We start from the raw sequence: 18,603 nt of genomic DNA, 5'->3' as shown, positions 1-18,603 counted from the left end.
TTTAGTTTTACTGTTTTATAGTTTGGAAAGACATGACATAGCCCCCATACTAGTAACCTATTACTGCGTTAACACTTTGTGGCGATGACAATACAATGTGACACAAGGAATGGAAAGGAGCGTCGAAAGTATGAAGAAGTACAATTTGTTGTTGTTTTTGTTCAGAGCCACTCACATTATTCCTATAGACGAAGGCTACAACACCGCCTGCGATCTCCGCGATGAAGACAAGGCCAAGGCAAATGGTGTACTGAAAGAACAAAAGAATAAGATAATCAAAATCTCAAACATTATATTCCATACAATGTGTATTACAACTTGTCATGTACACTCCGTTATATGTTGAAATCATTTCCCCGGGTCTGTTTTAATTTATTGAATAGTACTCTTAGCATCGATCATAGATGATCCAAAAATTCACAAGGTACCAGGAAATAACTTCAACTAGCCTGGGACATTCCATATCATTACTATACCATAACAGTAAAAATATATATAGCAATCCTGTAGTGCTAGCATATGAACGTGACATCACGAATGAAGTGACCAATCACCTACCGTTGTGAGCATGCACTTGTTCTCCTTCATGGCGCCGCAGCAGCCCAGGAAGCCCATGATCATGGTGAAGCCCCCCACCCCCATCAGCACGTACGTGGCGTTGTAGAACCAGGGCAGGTCTAGGGACACGATCTTAGCGATGTCATTGTCCAGTCGCAACCAGATGCCAAACGCCAGCAGACCGATTCCGGCAAGCTGTAAGAGTTGTACACATCATCAGGACAAGAACTTTATAAGCTGCTTTGATTGACGGAAAAATAGAGCTAAGCCAGTGCGAGAAGAAGGCAACAACGTACAATTAAGCAAAGCTGACGTTTCAAAATACCTTTGTTGTCAAAATCAAACATTATACAACTTTGAGTGAAAGTTTATTTGGCAGTTCATGCCCGTATTGCAAGTACATGGTAGAAGAGGTATAGGAGGCATACAGGCATACATGTGACAATGGGCAGTGTATGGCATTGTTGTAAAAAGATACTATTCAAATACTAGACTAAGTTTTGACTATATCTTGACTGAGTCATGACTTCTATATGTGATCTCATGACCTTTGTCCATTCAAAAGATTCTTCGCTCTCCCACGGCCACACAATGTCCACTAATGCCTCTCTTGGGCGAGGTCAACCGAACGAGATTACTGAAGAAAGCTCGCGTGTCCATGTCAATAAAGCTATCATCGTTTGGCTCTGCGCTTGCTTTCAGTCCTCTTTTTCTCTATACCCGAGTCATTGTTAGTGTAGCTTTGCGTCTTGTAGGTCATTTGCATGTATGTTTTGTGTCTAACTGTTCATACTGAGTGTTCCGGCTTGACGCATGTCCAGTTCGCGTGGGATGGACAAATACGTCGGTGGATGGTCGCAGCAAGCACAGTATATTTACACCGGTGGGGTTCGCCTATATACGTGCCGTTTCCTCTTAAAACGTTATTCCTCTTTTTTCTTCTCTTAAATATGAGAACGCTTTTATCCACAACATGTACCCATACACTCATGTCCAATTATAAACCTACAGATTCAACACATAAACATACATTAACTCGATCGCCCTCATACTGACATGAGTACACGACCCGCCTACCGCCTATCCCCGCCCATGTTTGTCTAAGGGGTGTCCTATGTCACTGTTTGATCTAGGTCACTAATCAAGTTTAATTAATGTCAAGTTGCCCCTCCCATGATTAGTATTGAAACTCTGGTGTTTGATGTGTATAAAAGTTAGTTTGCATGGGAAGGGATATCCATTCATGTTGCGCCCTCCTCGCGAACTCATGTTAATGAATTTACTGCAATGGTCAGTTTTAGTAGATTGTCAAAGATGTCACCTTAAACTAAGTTAATTGATAAACGTTTTGAATAAGATGATACCGAGTAGTGATAGCCCACGAATTTTTAGAATAATAACTACCAAATAATTATTTTTGCACCAAAGGCCTTTCATGTGAAACATCAGAAGATCACCTATTACCCCATCAACAACACCTGTTACACAAACAGAGAGATAATACCGCACAAGATGTCGCCACTCAACCGACAACATGATCTGATAAATCCTGATTAACAATGCACCACGGCATTGGGTGTAAGGTGGCCAATGGAAACAGGTGTAGTACCAAAACAAGAAAGACCTAACACTCATGTAACGTGTTGGACAGAATCGTTAAACATGTACCAATATGTGAAGGGGTAGGTCCATGATTTATCTTAATTTGTTTTCAATCTACACGTCATTGTGCAGCGCACTTTCACACATGGCGCACAAATGTCAATGGTACTTTTACAAAGGTGGAACACAGGCGGACTCATATACAACATGTGTAGCTTAGGTCGCCATCAGACCGTTCGCACCGCCTATTTACCTTACCGGGTTACCCATTCACGTTCGGCATACCGTGCTAAACAGGTCGAAAAGGGGGAAAGGCTTTCCTTTTCTTGAATCAGGTCACATCCTGGGCTTTTTCGAATTCTGCTATGTCAATTATTTGCCTTAGATAATTGGTGTTTAAACAACTCTACTACATATCTGAAAATATTTACTCTTCAGTACATGGAATTCGAAAAAAAGAAAATAGTTCTAAAGTCGGACATTCGGTGCGTTCCCGAGATCGGTTAACGGTTGCTATAGACTCTGCTATTTACAGTTCTAAAGACATTTATACGAATATATTCCGGTAACGCCGGTGTTGTTATTCAAAAGACGCTAGCGGTAGGTAAAGTGCCGTATGTACACACGGAGAGTGGATGGCCATGGTGTTTACATTCATTGGTACGTAATCCTTCAACTCGTGCTCACCCCTGCAAATGAAGCCAAATGACTGAACAGTCATGTTTTCAATCACGTTACAACTGAAATAGAATTTACAAGGTATTGTATATTCTCCTCTTGTCTATTTCTGAAGTGTCCACACACATCGTACTATGATCCCTACAAGTGTGAAATGTGGAACTTACCCAAAATATCAGGTTGAAGACAAACAGCATGAACTTCGAGCACTTCCCACAACAACCTTCCGCCATATTGAATCAGACGACTTTTATGACCACCTCGATTTTTTCCGAAAGTCCTTTGGAAATACGAAAAAGGCTGTCGGCCTTTAGGTGTGTCCTAGTAGAAAGACAGCTGTGAAAGGTGTAAGTCCAAATCCCTGCCCACGCCCACGTACAGATCACGTGACTGTTGCCGGGCAACGCAGGTAGAACGTAGCCCGGTTGTGTGTGAGTGCTGGGTGTGGTTCACAAAGGATCGCCTTGGGTAATCTATGCTGAGGGTCATGACGTCATTATCTAAACAGACCTATCTATGCTGGGTTTGCGGCATTAGAAAGGGACCGTTGCATACTATTGTGTCAAAATACAGGCGATTAACGACCTTAAATTGACCATCGCATGGGGGTCATTTTTGACGTAACTCGAATGCAATCTACTGTAAATGTGACATTTCTGCTGGGATAATCCAGCATTCTGATACATTTTTAGAAATCAGAGAAGAGCAAATGAACAAAGCACATTATCAACAGTCAATCGGAGCATGAAACCAATGCTCATTAATGTTAAATGTATAATGTATAATCTTTTAAATGTTGTATAAGATCATTTGTGGGGTTTCTTTACTCCCCATTCACTAGTTTATGTCACACTCTCTGTGTCACACTCATAACCACACAACGGTTTCCAGTCATTGCAAATTTTATTTCCGAACAAAGGAATGTACAAATATAACGAACATTGCTCTTAGATCATTGTTACAAAGTTTTGAATCAAAATACAAGAGGTATCTAAAGTTCATTGTATAACCAGACCCTACTGCCGAGATACTAAACCATCGTTGTTTCTTTACAAAGCGACTTACGCATACTTAAGGCACGTGAATAACGGTTGGTGGTTAGCTAATTCTGCAAAAAAGTAACCAAACTTTCCACACACGTCAAAAAAGAGAATAAGAAAGTCGGAATTAATTCTCCTTTTGCAACACTAGTCAAACAAACGTGGATTAAATGCTATCAGAAGTTAGTGACGTACTTACATGCTGTCAGAATTACACAAAAATAAAGTATCTATCAGGTGTTTTAAGTTTACGTCTGTCTATCAAACCTTCACAATTTGAATATGCAACATCTGAAATAAAAAGTGCAGGTTTCTCATCGATCCTAGCAATAAAGCAATCCATAATACATGTATAGGATATTGAGTAACAAAGTCACAACTAGTGTAGGCAAAGCCGATTTAAAGAGTAAGCTACGAATGCGAACTGGTCAAGTTTAGAAATCAGTTTTCTACAGTAGTTTCACAGCTGCATGACTCGGAGTGCTTCTAGGCCACGTTGGACGAGGAATCGTCCAGGTTCCGCCGCAGGATACAGGCGAACACAATCCCGACGATCTGAAATGCAGATATGGATTTGTGTTAAATGATCCAAACAATTGGATATTATTCTACATGCATAATTTGTTTATTTATTTATTTATCTATTAAACTTTACCATTTCAATAGGGGGCGAAACAGGCGATTGCTCACCTACATGTTGCCTCCCCTTGCTAATTTGTACTTTTGATAATTAACTTGATTGAGACTTTCATGAGAATTCCAGCTGTCAAAACAGCACATCGCAATACAAATCACTGACATGCATACGTACACGTGCGCAGTTGTTTTAAATCTAAACGTAGGTTGTCACGAAAGAAGCCTCTTCAATTGTGACTGAAACTCACAATACAATCATGAACAATCGATGCTTGCTGCTACCAAGAAATTTTCTATTTTGTTTTCATTAGAATTTCCCCATGTCTATGTTCAACCGGCCGCATGCACCTACCTGTAAAAACGCAAAGGCCAGCCCTACGCCTCCAACGATGATGATGTTGTCCTGAAGGAACTTGTTCAGTGTTGTCAGACAAGGCTGTAGGGATAAAAAGCATTTAATCAACATGCTTAAAGTCTTTGCGCTTCATTTTAGAAGACATTTTGATGAATCTTTCAGATATGTTCACAATTGTCAACATATGCAGTCTTTTATCAATGCTGACAATGGCAAACTTTTCGCATGAGCTTCAATGTGACAGAGTAACCAAGCCATTAAGGCTAGGTACTTAAGCTCCATCATAAGGCTTCTCTATAGATACAGGGTGGACTACTGTACACATAGAAGTGAAGCTAAAGACAAACCTTGTGTACCAGCCGGCCGCACGAAGACACTTCACAGTCATTACCAACTGTGCAGGCTGCACACTGTCCTTGAGTGCACGGATTTGACCAGTCACTGGTTTGGGTCAGACCGCAGCATGTAAACTGTACAAGAAAGAAATCAAATGAGTGAGACCGAGTTTCTTTATTGACGGCATGGAGACTTAAAATTGATTACATCCTGATATGGAATGGGTGAATAGTATACGTACTAGTGTCTATCTGATGGACTCAAGGATACCGGTACACACCGGCATTAAATGTCTTGGATGATCTGATGTCCTTAGCATTTGATTAGATAGAGGAAATGTATGACAGCTCCAATTTCCATAAGGCTTTGTCCTAATACATGACGTACTGTTAGATACTAATATCAATAGAATTTGAGAAGAAGAAGAATCAATAGCATTGCGTGCCCTACACAGTTTCTCCACGTTGTTGGGTGTTTGTGACAAACAGTCCGTCTAACACAACCTGAAGGATTTTGGATGAAACAACTCAACCATCGAGCAGTAACAGAGTTTCTGTCAGAGTTACATTGGGGTCGTGTGGGGGTAACGGCAGGGTGTTTGGCCCAGGACCCAGAGGTCACCGATCTGTGACCATAGGAATGGAACTTTATGCGGCTTTCCTCCCTTCACTCAGGTGGAGATGAGTCCCTCGGATAGGACCTTAAGTGGACCCACAGCACTTATTGGAGAGTAGGGGTTCCTCCCGGTGTGAGTGGATCAAACCTTTCAGGGGAGGGGCTCGAATTTCTCATTCCCTACATGATTAAACCATGCAAAACAATCAGTTAAAAACACATTTACCTACATTTCAAACCTCAAATCTTTACCCTTTACTGCAAAACTGGATTTGTCAGGTTTGTTTTAGTTAAAAAAAGACCGAGTTCAACTCGGGCATTTTAACGAGCTACAGCCAGATAATTGTCATGATGTCAGGATTCCACCCCCCTATCCTAATGGATCAGTCCATGTCTCCCCATAGAATATGAAGGTCAATCACAGGTCAAAGCATGCCAAAGGTCACAATTTTTGGCAAGATTTTAAAAACATACATGCTTCAGTCCTTCTTGCAGAAACCTCGACCTTTATGATCAAAATTTACCAGGGGAAAATTATTTAAAAGATTAATCAATGGGTAGGCAAGCTGCACTTTCTGCGCAGCTCCGGAAAAGAATTCCCTCCCCTAAATATTTAATATATATCCCCTATATATTTTATATATATATATATAGACTGGTCTCCCTCTACTTTACCTCTTCTTTGCGCCTGCCACTAGGTCTCCTACTTTGCATTTGACGGTGTTATTTTACTGAATGTAGTTTGTTACTCTTACCCCGTGATAAAAGTAGCTGACACATTGCAGAAAAGTGTAATTTCACTGTGCTTTATAACGCTGTAAAGTAAATTTAAAATACCTCACCTCTCCCTGAAGGTCACGAACGAATGTCTGGAAATCGTTGTCCATCTCGTTCACCTTCTTACCATCCAGAGCATCACCAATAGCCTCTTCGACCCATTTATTCAACTAAAGAATACAAAAAGTAGGTTATATGTGATATGGAAAAATTTCCACAGTAAAAGAAGAATAAGCCTAGAAATAATCATAATTGCATGCCTCGATGAGTTCTAATTTCGTTGGTGAAACCATTATCCAACTCATTATCCTGATATACTTGTCTTCCTATTACAAGTTCAATACCGAGAAAAAGGTATAAGCAAACATACGTCGTTCCTGTAGACGACTGCAAGAATCCCGGCAATGAATTCCAGAAGCACAAGCAGACCGATCAAAATGGCGAACTGTAGAGGAAAGAGATGAGCTTTCAGTACGTACAAAAACTGTTGGTAACTGCAACGATAGACCCCTGCAGATGCAGTTTGCACTCAAGAATGGTTTTGAATATCATAGCTCTACCATGTATCTTCGTTTCACATGTAAAGTTTTGACACAAAAGGAATAGATTATAAGCATGGTAAGGAAAGTTAGCTTAATCGTAGCTTGTCAGTGTGGATTTGGGCTCCTCGTGACTAAGTCCGTTAACTGTCATTCTCCAGCCACATGTACCCACCAACAGCAGGAAGAGCCTGTTCTCCTTGACGGCGCCCCAGCAGCCCAGGAAGCCGACCACCATGGTGAAGGCCCCGGCCACGATCAGCACATAGCAGGCCGTGTAGAAGAACCCCAGGTCGATCTCTCCCGCGACTACCTTCGAAATCCTGTCATCCACACGGAGCCATATGCCGACAGCCAGGATGGCGATGCCGATTATCTAATAGATCATATTGGTAAAACATATCAATAGATATAAAAAAAACATCTACCTGCAAAATAACGTTTAATGTTTTAGACAATCGATGTGGTCTTTACAGAAAGCAATAAGGATGAGAATTGTAATTGCTGTCTTTGTTCGTAGATATTTTGTACGATTTTAGTTCCTCAGCCTAGATTTGTCGTCTTTGAAAACGTATGACGATATAAAGATATGGCTTGAAGCACGTACTCTTCTGTGCTAATTTTGCTTAATTTCCGCGTAATGTGATTTATTCTCTGAAATGACAGCCAGCCTTCTCTGAAGATAAGTTTGTAAGGAGCTACATCAGGTAATAGTAGCCTGATATTTCTACGTTGCAAACGGTTATTATATTTTTGTGTGTTTGTACCTTGTCATACGTATTTACTTATTCAAAATCTCTCCCCCACCCTTTTTATTCAAATTTAGACGCAGAAAATTCGCGCCTTGACACTTGACGAAGCTGATGTACTATCAGGAACATGTCAATAAGACAACTACTGGTTCACAAAGCAAATAAGACTCAGTAGTACGTAGTTTATTGATAGATAAATAGACCTGTTTATGTTCTAGTGGGTAGTGTGTTAATGCCACCTTGATTGTAGACACCGCCTTATCAAACGAAATTTGTGGGAAGAAATTAAGCCAACTGACTAACTGACCAAATAACGCTAACCAGTCCGACATAGTGTACATTACACTTTTGAGAGCACCTGTCGGCCTAACCTACTCGCTAAAAAGTAAACGCGCGCCAAAAGCAAGCGCCTCCCACGCTAACGACATTTTTCTCTTTTAATGAATAATCAAATGTAAAGACCCAGGCAGATCAGCTATCAGTGGTGACTCATTGTTTGCGTTGGCTGCACTAAACATGTTAACGTAGAGAAGTCATTCGGGGGTCACTGTTTGTGTAGTTAAAGTAGTTCCTTTCCATCTGAATACAGATATTGTCGAAATATATTGTCAGTGAAAATTCAAAAAGTTTTGTTGATGGCACTGCATCATTAGAATGCTAATTGGTTTGATAAAATAGACAAATATTTTCTCGACTTTACGATCTTCAGTATCTACTGTTAATCAGATGATGTTTCTCTATTAGTGCATATACATTTATAAGTTATGGGATGAAATATTTGAAAGACAAATGTATTGTTTGCCTCAGCGCTGTAATGAAAAAATGCCTTCCCTGTTCCTCGCACAAACAGAAGTGGTCTTTGTTCGACGCTAAGGCAACAAAGATGTTTCAATATTTGGTGACATCAACAGGCTTAAATATTATGGTCTCTAATTCAAAAGGCAGAAACACATACTTTACCGTCAATGCAAATATTATATGGTCTTGAACCAGGTTATATTATATATGTAGAGTGGCTCTGTGAGTCCTTGTTGTAGAAACTGGTCGGGGAAGTAAAATATAGATCTATCCTAAAATTGCCATACTTTGTATAGCATAACAGTGAATTTGTGATCAGAACATATGGTATCTAAATCCTTTACCTTTGTTGTCCGATTGTAAACGGATTTAACCGGGCACACCCTATAGGCACAGATATAACGGATATTCAGAAGGTTACACCTAGTGAGGCTGGTATTTTGGGCGTCTATATGAATGACCAAAGGTTAACTGTAATCAATGGCATTTTGTACGGACCTTTTCAAAGACTATATGCTATACAAAAATGTAACAAATTTGTAAATGTTGCGAATTCAGCATCTTCATCTAGGTCATGATTTCCGAGAAAGCCTCTTTGTTTTACAAGTTTACAAGTATTGTTCTTTTCTAAACATTGAAACAGCTGGACAGATTAGACGGCCGTGGTAAACAACTGTCTTTGTGAACTGTACAGCCTGTTTCTACCGCTGTCTAAACAATGTACATATAGAGTCATTAGGGGAGGGTTCTATCGATTTTTCTCGAGACGTTGTGAAAAAAACATAATGCATGTTTTTGATCTAATGATGTGGAAGCTAAAATTCAAGGAGGTCAGGTGAAATCAGTTTCCAGTCAGAAGTACCACAGACAGACAAACAGTCTTTGATTATATTTCTTTGCTAAATGTTGCTTTAGAAACCTGAATATATATGCATGACGGTCGCAAAATACAACCCACAGTGTTATGTTTGCTTGTGTTTTATGGCTTTTCTTAAATTTCATATTGCTGTATCGATCCTAAAGATAGGCTAGACTACACTGCTAGTTATATTCTCAAGCTTTTGTATTTTGAAATATTTCTGAGTTAGTCAATTCTCTTACAAAAAAAAAGGAAGGAAAAAATCTTACCCAGAAGACGAAGTTGAAGATGAAGAGAAGAATCTTGATGATCGAAGCACAGCAGCCTTCCGCCATGTTGAATCTGTGGTCCTTTTTTTCTTTCTTTTCCAAGTTAGAACTTTGCAGGAGTGAAGTCAGCACGGCGAGCCCTGGGCTGGTGAGGAAGGAGAAGGCGGCTGCCGTCAGGTGCAGGCGGACTTTATGAGGTACGCTGCCGCCACGCCTAGATTGTGAGTCACACGGCTAGCGTTGTCATGGTAACGTGATAACGTCACGGTCTTATTGCACATGGGCGTGGACATTGCCATAATTGCGATTGTTTTTTTCAGTACAATGTTAACCGACACAACTCCATCACATATGAAGGGAACAAAGTTGCCTTTTGTGATTGTATGCGAACCATCAAACATTAAATTGACAGTTTGAGTAAACGTCTGTGAGTATCGTAAACGGACCATTGATGCTGCTGCAAATGTTGATGATTTTTTCATCTTTATAAGAATACAATGTAATCATGTGATTGTGTAGATGAGGTCTGATTTAGGCAATTTAGAAGACAAGTTGTTTATCTAGACCGCGCGCCATGTTGCAATTGTCGCGTTACTATAACTACCGTGGCTTGGTGTTGTACTTTTCTGACGTCTCCTGACGCCTACATGTTTGCTTTTGACTGTTCCCAACGGCCGTTATAACAATGTAACGCCATAGAGGCTGCGGCCTGGTAAAGTGCTGTAAAACTGAGGACACCGTGTTGCTCTACATTGCGATGTTGACACATGTCTGCAAACAGCCAGCACTCGTTTGCTTTTAGGAAATTGATCTTTATATTGTTATTGCAAGTTCCTATATTTTCACGGTTGACTATTTCGCGTATCAGAATATAAGAGACGAGAAGCATTTATTTTCCACCAAAATAACTATAGAGAACCGCCAGGTCATACAAAGGGCATATGTCTAATTCATCACTGTACAATGTACATGTGCATGCCGAAGGGAGGGGGTGTGATAAAGATAAATTGACGTGGACCTGAGGTAACCTTTGAACGGGCATGATTGCCAAGGTTAAGGTACCTTTGTCCTTCACAAAATATGGCGGTTACGCCCTCATGTTAACTTAATGGGTACGCATATGGGCGGAAGCTGCAAGTTGACTCAGACGTCGACTGTCTGATGTTCAACTTTAGGAGATGTTCTTCCTAAATGTCCCTATCAAACATAACGTTGAATTATGTCCGTGTCATTGGGACAGGTGGGCAAGAAAGGGCGGGGTGGGAGTTCCCTACCGGGAAAATGTCACTGTGAGCTTTTCGCACATACAATCAATCTTCTCGGATCGCTTTTAGTTTTTAAGTCTCAAGTTGAGCACAGCTTTACCAGTGTGATAAAAGTGATTTACTTTAGGCTCGCCTTGAGGCGATCTTTCAAACTGCATAGACATATAAGATGCAAATAGATACTACCTGAGTAATATGTAGCAAGAATGACAAATACCCATTCACAACCACCGACTATTTTTTTTCCAGAGAGTAAAAAGTCTATTGATGTTATTTATTGTGAATTTGACAGCAATGCTACTGGGAATATGATACACTAATGTCCGGTCGGAGTTATGTACCGGCCACTTGCTATTGTATATAACAATTTTATCATGTTTGAGTCTGACTATGATTATCTGCATTTCAACAATATCACATGAAGACCATCTAAGCTAGGCAATAACACACATTTGAATACATATCTCACTTAACTTCAAACAGCAGTCATCCTGTTCAATACAAGATCCCTCATTCAAAAACGTGAAAGAAACACGTCATCAATGCAGCGACTGCAGTGTACATGCATTGTACATTTGAACTACTTAGACGCTGACGTCATCAATGCCATCAACCAATCACAGCACATATTATAAAACAGAGAAAAAGACATATCGAAACATGGTATCAAAGTTGACAGATCATTATTGGCTCATTGAATTTTTTTCTTCGAAAATATACATAGATAAAAATTAATATAATCACTGCTTATGATCATTTAATAATACTTAAGCAACCCAAATACTATAGAGAAAACTTGGTTAGACAATATGACCAGACCGAAATACTAGTATTAGACCAAAATACAACGTCTATAGTCCTATTCTTTAAACATGTAATACAGCATTGTAACTCAATACTGATGAAAACCTTAACATGTCAGGAGGAAAAAATTCTAGAAATGGCCATCTTTTTATACCAAGGGATGCATATAGATAACAGTCAAATTTTCAGATGGAGTTGTTTCCTCATTATTGAATTACGAATCGTGTGTAATTGTAAGTGTAATCGTGAAGTTCATGATGGAGATTAAGATGCTTGCATTTTCTCCATCTCTGCTGCCTCCTTGCGCTTCTCTTTCTTCTTGCTGCCGCCGAGCCTCCTCACGATGTACAGCACTAGCAGCAGGCCGAGGAACTGCAGCACAAACATGCGGAATCAGAATGATCAGAATTTGATGGAAACATTATTGTCTTTTTATTGACGTGATATGAGGGGTTAGGGGTTGATTAGACCTGATATATGATTATTACAAATTGCTGATATTGTATTAATATTATTGTTTCAACAAGATGAAGAATTGTCTAAATACAATCACCAGTGTCATATCAAGCAACGTGTCATGGTGAACCACCGAAGACTTCTCTGGGAATCACAATCAACTTGGAATTTCTTTCTTACCTGAAGACCTCCGTGGGCGAAGCCGACCGCAGACGAATACAACAGGTACTGAATCACGATGTCGTACAACTTCAGGCGACAAGGCTGAGGGCAACAAACGGCATGCTGTTAGCTCAAACACAAGGGGAGAAGGCGTCCATGGAGGGCTAACGGTGTAGAACGGAGTGAGTTTCAGGCGCAAGATGTTCGCATAGACATTAGAAATGTTCTTGCTGTCCTTTCATTGTGTCTGTTTGTTTGTTTGTGTGTGTGTGTGTGTGTGAGTGGTGGGTGTTTGTTTGTGTGTGTGTGTGTGAGTGGTGGGTGTTTGTTTGTGTGTGTGTGTGCCTATGTGTTCTTGTTATCTCTCTCTACATCCCTCTGCGTGTCTGTACGTGTATGAGTCTAGATCTGATTGTGTGTCTATATCTATCCGTATATCTGTCTGTCTGTCTGTGTGCCTGTCTGCGAGTAGCGACTAGCAGACGTACCGGGTATGGAGTGCAGTAGTTCAGATTGGTGTTTCTGCAGGTTTCGTCTAAGCACGGGTCGATCCAGTTGTCGGCAAACGTCAGGCCACAACACAGGAACTGTACAAACACAAACGTAGATAGATGGAACGTTAAAAAGCTAAACCAAACAGAGAAATAATACGTCGATGTAGGCAATAAGATACGCCAAAAAGTAGTTACTCAAGCAACTGGATATGGTTTAACCATATCCAGTTGCTTGAGTAACTACTTTTGGCGTAAACAGAGGAATAATGATATCTCAATTAGGCTGATGTTATATCTACTCTCCATCTTTATATCTGCCTTGTCCCCTAGCGACCAGAAGGTCAATGGAACTAGTTAATAGGTAGGTAGGTATATCTATGTAATTGTTGCCTGCGTTTGTGATTTGTATGAAGATTGCTTTAAACACTCACCCGTTCCTGTGCTCTCTTGACGGCCGCCTGCAGCTCGACAGGCCTGTTGTCCAGCTTGTCTCCGGCCAGAGCACCGATCAGGGAGTCATCCACATAATCACTGAACTAAAGGTTGCAGAAGAGGTAAAACGTCAAATCTATCAATATGTGCTATTTAGAAACACAAAGCCATTCAAGCGAAGTATCCCGCCTTCTTTACAAGTTAAACCGCGGAAGATGCTAGCTTGTTACTACACGTATAAAGTATCGGTAACTTCTTGTCACCAGGATCATTTACAAGAAATACAGGTCAATGACAATTAGCTAATCTCAGTGCAGAGCTTCATGGAGTACTGACATTAAATTGTAGAAATACATGTAGACTACTCACCTCTATCAGCCTCACTTCGTCTCTGTAGTGATAAGACAGTCCTCCAGCGGTGAGACTCAAGATGGTGATGAGGAAAAGGACCGAACAGAACTGTTGACATATACAGCGCATAAAGTGATATCAGTCATAAAGGCATATACTGTTATTATCTCTTTCTAGCATTGTAAATCGGAACAATATGCTCTTTACTACCGCGAGGATCCAGCTCAATCTTATACTTAATCACTGAGTCAGAGCTGTATTGATATTTTCGACATTGTTGACACCTTTATTGCCTTGTAGCGAAATTATTGTGATTAATTGTACACCAACTTGTTAACGTTTCTATTGTTCCGTTTTTTCTTTTTGTTATGACGAATTGTGTTTTACTGAATGTAATTTCTTTAGAAGAGGGTGTCTATAAGCATTTTGCGCTTTGCCTCCTCCTCAATAGACGGATGTGAATAAAATGCCAAATACATGAATACAGACATAAATGTATTACTGGTATGGTATCAACATTGAACATTTAGGCGAATTGGAATGGAACCAGGCTACCCCAGCCCAGTTTAATCCAGTAATATTTCTGTGACATAAATGTATTACTTGCATCAACATTGAACATAAAAACGAACTATGATAGTACCAGGCTACCCCAGCCCATGGTTATTTCTGTGACATAAATGTATTACTTGGATCAACATTGAACATTGAAACGAACTAGGATGGTACCAGGTGGAACCGTAATGGTGGCGAGTTTCGCCTTCCCGCCATTTATGATTGGCTGCTACCTGACGTCATCCGACGACTTCCGGATTAGTGCAGCAAGTCATTTCATCTGAAGAAGGTCGGATTGTTCGGCCGAAAATTTATGGTGAGTTTCTTTTAGTGTTAGAACAAAGTTTAAACATTTTTCAATATAGGATGGTACCAGGCTACCCAAGCTAGTAATATTTCTATGAATTCGAACGTACGATGAGCAGCAGCAGCCTGTTCCCCTTCATGGTCCCGATGATGGCCAGAACCCCGCCGATCATCCCGAACACGGCGGAGGCGATCAGCAGATGGACCGGTGTGTAGAACCAGCCCAGCCCGAACTCAGCGCGCATGCCCGTGGACACGATGTCATCCACCATGAGCCAGATGCACACGCCGAGAACACCGAGACTGGACAGCTGCAGGAGACATAGGAGAGTGTGTACAATCAATACAAGAGACCAAGATCTGAAGACAGGAAATAAAAGTTAAAGTTATGCCGAAACGACAGAGCACATGCACAGTGTTCCTTTGTTACAAAAACAAGCTTATCCCAGTCTCTGTCATGTGTGATTTCATTAAGTTTTTTGGCATTGATGATGTATCAGCTAAGTTCTCGTTTTTTTTCTATAGATCTGTTGCAATTTGTAATCATGGTGTTGTTTGAACTTAGAAGATTTTATCATGTGCTTTTTTTCCTATGACGCTTACTTCACAGATGAAAAAAATTAAAAACAAATTAAAGAAATTGACAACGGAGAGTAATGATATGAATAAGAGAAAAATCACTGTAACTGATCGCAACAATCTCATAGTCATAGTTATACACAACGTGATATGTTGATGACGGTGTACATGCTCACCAGAGACTATTCAACAACTTACATGCTTGCTAACAACTTTGCCATTTTTTACTACGATTAACTTTGCACGTAGACACCCTTTTGTTTCTAAGGCTTTCCCCTTCAGGGTCGAGATTTGACCTTGAACCCCGTCGGCGCCAGGTAGAGGGGGAGGGGCCTGGATGTCCGATGACATCATTCCTGCCTGACGTCAACTGTCAATTATGGGGAGGTATTTTTGTTGTTGCACGCAGCCAACATTGTCGATGACATTTATCCGTCAGTACAACGACGTTACATAAAAATTATTTGAAACATATTACGTGCCCACAGCTAGTTAGCAAATAGCTGGGAGTGCAGTCTACCAGGTACTGAAGATCAACAATAAATTTTCTGTCTTTACAGCTCCCTCAAATATTTGCTGACATGTCTGCGCACAAGTTTAGTGACCTCATGGGCTATTCAGAACAACACGCTTAAATATAGTGGCTTTAAGAGGCGTGCTGTTTGACTCAAATGGCCTCAGATTTGTCTGTATGTACGAAAATGTCTCAATCAGAAGTGCCAATTTTTTGCGATGTTACTTTTAAAAATGTAATACTTTTGCATTGATCGAAAGCTTGCTTTTAGTTTCTGGCCCGTAGGACGAATTTTAAGATTGCAGCATTTGAAAGGTGAAATGATACCCTCACGAGTTATGCATCTGACGTTTGCTACTTCCTCCCCATTGTATCAGCGTCATCCTCACTGAGTACCATACCATTGCCATGCCAAGATTTTCAAATGTGATGACATGTTTTCACCATAAGTGCTTTCAAAATGCAGCAGGACGGTGGTTTTCAAACGCCATGTATTTTGTGGCACGGACGCATACGTACAATCAAGTTTAAGGTTTCGTGCTCATGTTACGTCTTTTTACTGGAGTGTTATCAGTCATTAACACGTCCCTAAAATGTTCAATGACATTTACGTGAGCACGTTTGGTAGACAAGCCCTCAATCTTACGCTTCTGTGCACATGTGGAGAAAACGTAGACTAAGTGCACCTACATAGCCACAGGGCCAGGTCACTCACAAAAGTAGGTCCTAGTCGTGCAAATAACTCAGGTAAATATTTAACCCTGAACCATGCACCTGGTACGGAGTGGTGCCAAAGGTACCTTAGAGAACCAATCGCCTACACGTGGAAAACACCAACTCATTGATTTTCTGTTACAGTTAACGTGAAAAAAACTAGGGGACAAAGTCTCTGAATAAGCTTGGTTTGCACGTACGTACGTATGGAATAGTATTACAGATACACGAAGAGGTTGGGTCATTTAGTATCCTTGAAGTGCTGCTTACGCAAATAAATGGCGCCATTTACCAAGATTTGCCCGCCATCTTAGATCTTAGATAATTGTCTGTGTGAGAAAAGTGCTGTTTCCACTCTTTTCTAACTAAAAGCAGCTTTCCGTATTGTTTTAAGCTTATTTCATGTGGCATTGCTTCAAGCTGCAGCGCATCAACATGCATTTTAGCAGCAGTCTTTGAGACAAATAGAGTATTCGATCTCTCAAAGGCATTAGACAGTTATAGCAATTGTACATGGTTCACACTAAACGTAGAATGCACTTCTTGTTCACCAAATGTATAATCTGTTTTGGCCTAAGCCGTTAGCATTTTCCAAAGCCATTTAGAAGTTTACAAAATGTGTACATTTTCGAGTAGACCTTTACCAAACATGTTAGTGAATCATGGAAGCAAAGGATATTTTCAATTTGATTTTTGCATCAATTATCTATGCTTGATGCCATGAGAGTATATTACAGGTTCGTCATTATAGGATATGTTTTGTCTAAGCTCGTCTGCAGCTGACGTGTAACGTTGTGTGAGCAAACACACGGTGTTAGGTGGTTCAACAACTGCCTCATCATGGCTGCCATTATGCAATACTGACCATCTCCACCTTTAGACCAGGCGAAGCGAGCATTTAGAATGCTGTGCTGCACTTGTACTTTACTTTTGTCGAAGTTATAGTATAAAAGATCAACCACGCGACGTTCTCATGAATGAAAAAGAGTTCTCTTTGCATTTTCACTCAAATTTAACACATGTGAGACGACTATCTTCTATCGCTGTTCAGTTAGGATTGATGTTTGTTTATTCCAACCTTCGTATTTATTGTCGCATATCTTTACGCATGTGTAGCAAAAAGCAATAACGTTATATGTAGTAACTGAATTTGTAAACGGCCGCTCATAACCGTTTCATGACGTTGAAGCTGGTTGGACATTGTCCAAAGTACCTCTGTCCAACGTGTGTAAACAACCTCTGTACTGAGGAATCGGAGGAAAATAAGTGTGAACTCACCCATAGCAGGAAAAGGAAAACCTGAAAGGCAGTCTTAGTGACGCCTCCTATCCCTTCAGTCGCCATCTTGGTGTCTTTTTTGCAGAATCGCTCGACGTTAGAGGCTTGCAAAGTTAGCAAAGCTTCTCTGTCGTTCACAGCGTACCTACTAGGTAACCAATAACCCCCACGCTGCGAGACGATTGCGCCTTATAACGGTCGTCGGTCGGTAAACAGCCTCCTCAAAATGGCACCGTTTCAAAAGTACATGATATTTGCGAACAAAATTGATGTTTATAGCTGTATCATGCATATTACCATGTGATCTGCTCATCGATGTGGACCACTACGATTATACTAAAGACCGTTTTGATAAAAACATTTACTGCATTGAACGTTTAGATCACTAGTATTTGAAACATGGAAAGGTAATATTATATAATGGGAAAATAATATAATAAATAAGGACACATCTTTGATTTGATAGAGTGAGACTATTTAAACGTAAACATCGGTGTGGTGTGGCTCAAGCCTATATTCTTGATTTTATTTGCATACATACATCCATACATTTTTATTAAGTAGCCTAAGTTATGAAATTGTGAATGAGATTAATTCCGCTGCTTTTTTCAGATGCCAATCTGTCTTTGGCCTCAGTGGTAAAAATCACCCGGGAAAGATTCCCAAATCCCTACCGAACCCTGCACCATATTATTTTGACCTTGGTCCACTTCAAATGTGCCTGTTTGTCCAACGGCCGCCCTAACCTTTGACCTCCCTCTACTGTTGGCAAGTGTTGCCCTTTGAGTCACCTCTGTTTGCCTAAATACTTGGCCCTTTGCGTGTAAAAGTGACATGTAACAATGGAATGTATGACGTATCGTCAATTCATGACATTTC

At 40.4% G+C, this 18,603-nt stretch overlaps 3 protein-coding genes across 3 annotated transcripts; all 3 read right to left on the bottom strand.

Annotated features, from left to right (window-relative positions):
• Positions 1–20: 20 nt before the first annotated feature.
• LOC118412845 (tetraspanin-2-like) lies at positions 21–3,249 on the bottom strand. The gene is made up of 3 exons (XM_035815886.1): positions 3,006–3,249; positions 559–753; positions 21–250 (listed from the first exon to the last, which is right to left on the bottom strand). Exons 1-3 carry the CDS (start codon positions 3,069–3,071, stop codon positions 50–52), a joined length of 462 nt encoding a protein of 153 aa, XP_035671779.1. The 5' UTR covers positions 3,072–3,249; the 3' UTR covers positions 21–49.
• Positions 3,250–3,722: 473 nt separating this feature from the next.
• Positions 3,723–9,965, bottom strand: LOC118414531 (tetraspanin-8-like). Its single transcript, XM_035818613.1, has 7 exons — positions 9,815–9,965; positions 7,312–7,512; positions 6,968–7,042; positions 6,663–6,767; positions 5,217–5,339; positions 4,867–4,950; positions 3,723–4,433 (listed from the first exon to the last, which is right to left on the bottom strand). The coding sequence occupies exons 1-7, from the start codon at positions 9,878–9,880 to the stop codon at positions 4,365–4,367; spliced, it is 723 nt and encodes a 240-aa protein (XP_035674506.1). The 5' UTR covers positions 9,881–9,965; the 3' UTR covers positions 3,723–4,364.
• Positions 9,966–11,299: 1,334 nt separating this feature from the next.
• Positions 11,300–17,915, bottom strand: LOC118414722 (tetraspanin-8-like). The gene is made up of 7 exons (XM_035818924.1): positions 17,725–17,915; positions 14,750–14,950; positions 13,797–13,886; positions 13,427–13,531; positions 12,990–13,088; positions 12,520–12,603; positions 11,300–12,255 (listed from the first exon to the last, which is right to left on the bottom strand). The coding sequence occupies exons 1-7, from the start codon at positions 17,788–17,790 to the stop codon at positions 12,148–12,150; spliced, it is 753 nt and encodes a 250-aa protein (XP_035674817.1). The 5' UTR covers positions 17,791–17,915; the 3' UTR covers positions 11,300–12,147.
• Positions 17,916–18,603: the final 688 nt, after the last annotated feature.

This window comes from Branchiostoma floridae, chromosome 4 (assembly GCF_000003815.2).
Source record: "Branchiostoma floridae strain S238N-H82 chromosome 4, Bfl_VNyyK, whole genome shotgun sequence".
NCBI lineage: Eukaryota > Metazoa > Chordata > Leptocardii > Amphioxiformes > Branchiostomatidae > Branchiostoma > Branchiostoma floridae.
The sequence above is the reverse complement of the archived record's forward strand: the minus strand, read 5'-3'. Positions and strand labels throughout refer to the sequence as shown.

Excerpts from the sequence above, each read along its gene's own strand:
- LOC118412845 (XM_035815886.1), bottom strand. The coding sequence starts at position 3,071 with ATGGCGGAAGGTTGTTGTGGGAAGTGCTCGAAGTTCATGCTGTTTGTC. Across the intron at positions 754-3,005 it reads TCTTCAACCTGATATTTTGG|CTTGCCGGAATCGGTCTGCT; the intron begins GTAAGTTCCACA and ends CAACTCTTACAG. Across the intron at positions 251-558 it reads ACAAGTGCATGCTCACAACG|TACACCATTTGCCTTGGCCT; the intron begins GTAGGTGATTGG and ends TTGTTCTTTCAG.
- LOC118414722 (XM_035818924.1), bottom strand. The coding sequence starts at position 17,790 with ATGGCGACTGAAGGGATAGGAGGCGTCACTAAGACTGCCTTTCAGGTT. Across the intron at positions 14,951-17,724 it reads TTTTCCTTTTCCTGCTATGG|CTGTCCAGTCTCGGTGTTCT; the intron begins GTGAGTTCACAC and ends TGTCTCCTGCAG. Across the intron at positions 12,256-12,519 it reads TCGCCCACGGAGGTCTTCAG|TTCCTCGGCCTGCTGCTAGT; the intron begins GTAAGAAAGAAA and ends TTTGTGCTGCAG.
- LOC118414531 (XM_035818613.1), bottom strand. The coding sequence starts at position 9,880 with ATGGCGGAAGGCTGCTGTGCTTCGATCATCAAGATTCTTCTCTTCATC. Across the intron at positions 4,951-5,216 it reads GCGGCCGGCTGGTACACAAG|CCTTGTCTGACAACACTGAA; the intron begins GTTTGTCTTTAG and ends TTATCCCTACAG. Across the intron at positions 4,434-4,866 it reads TGGCCTTTGCGTTTTTACAG|ATCGTCGGGATTGTGTTCGC; the intron begins GTAGGTGCATGC and ends TCTGCATTTCAG.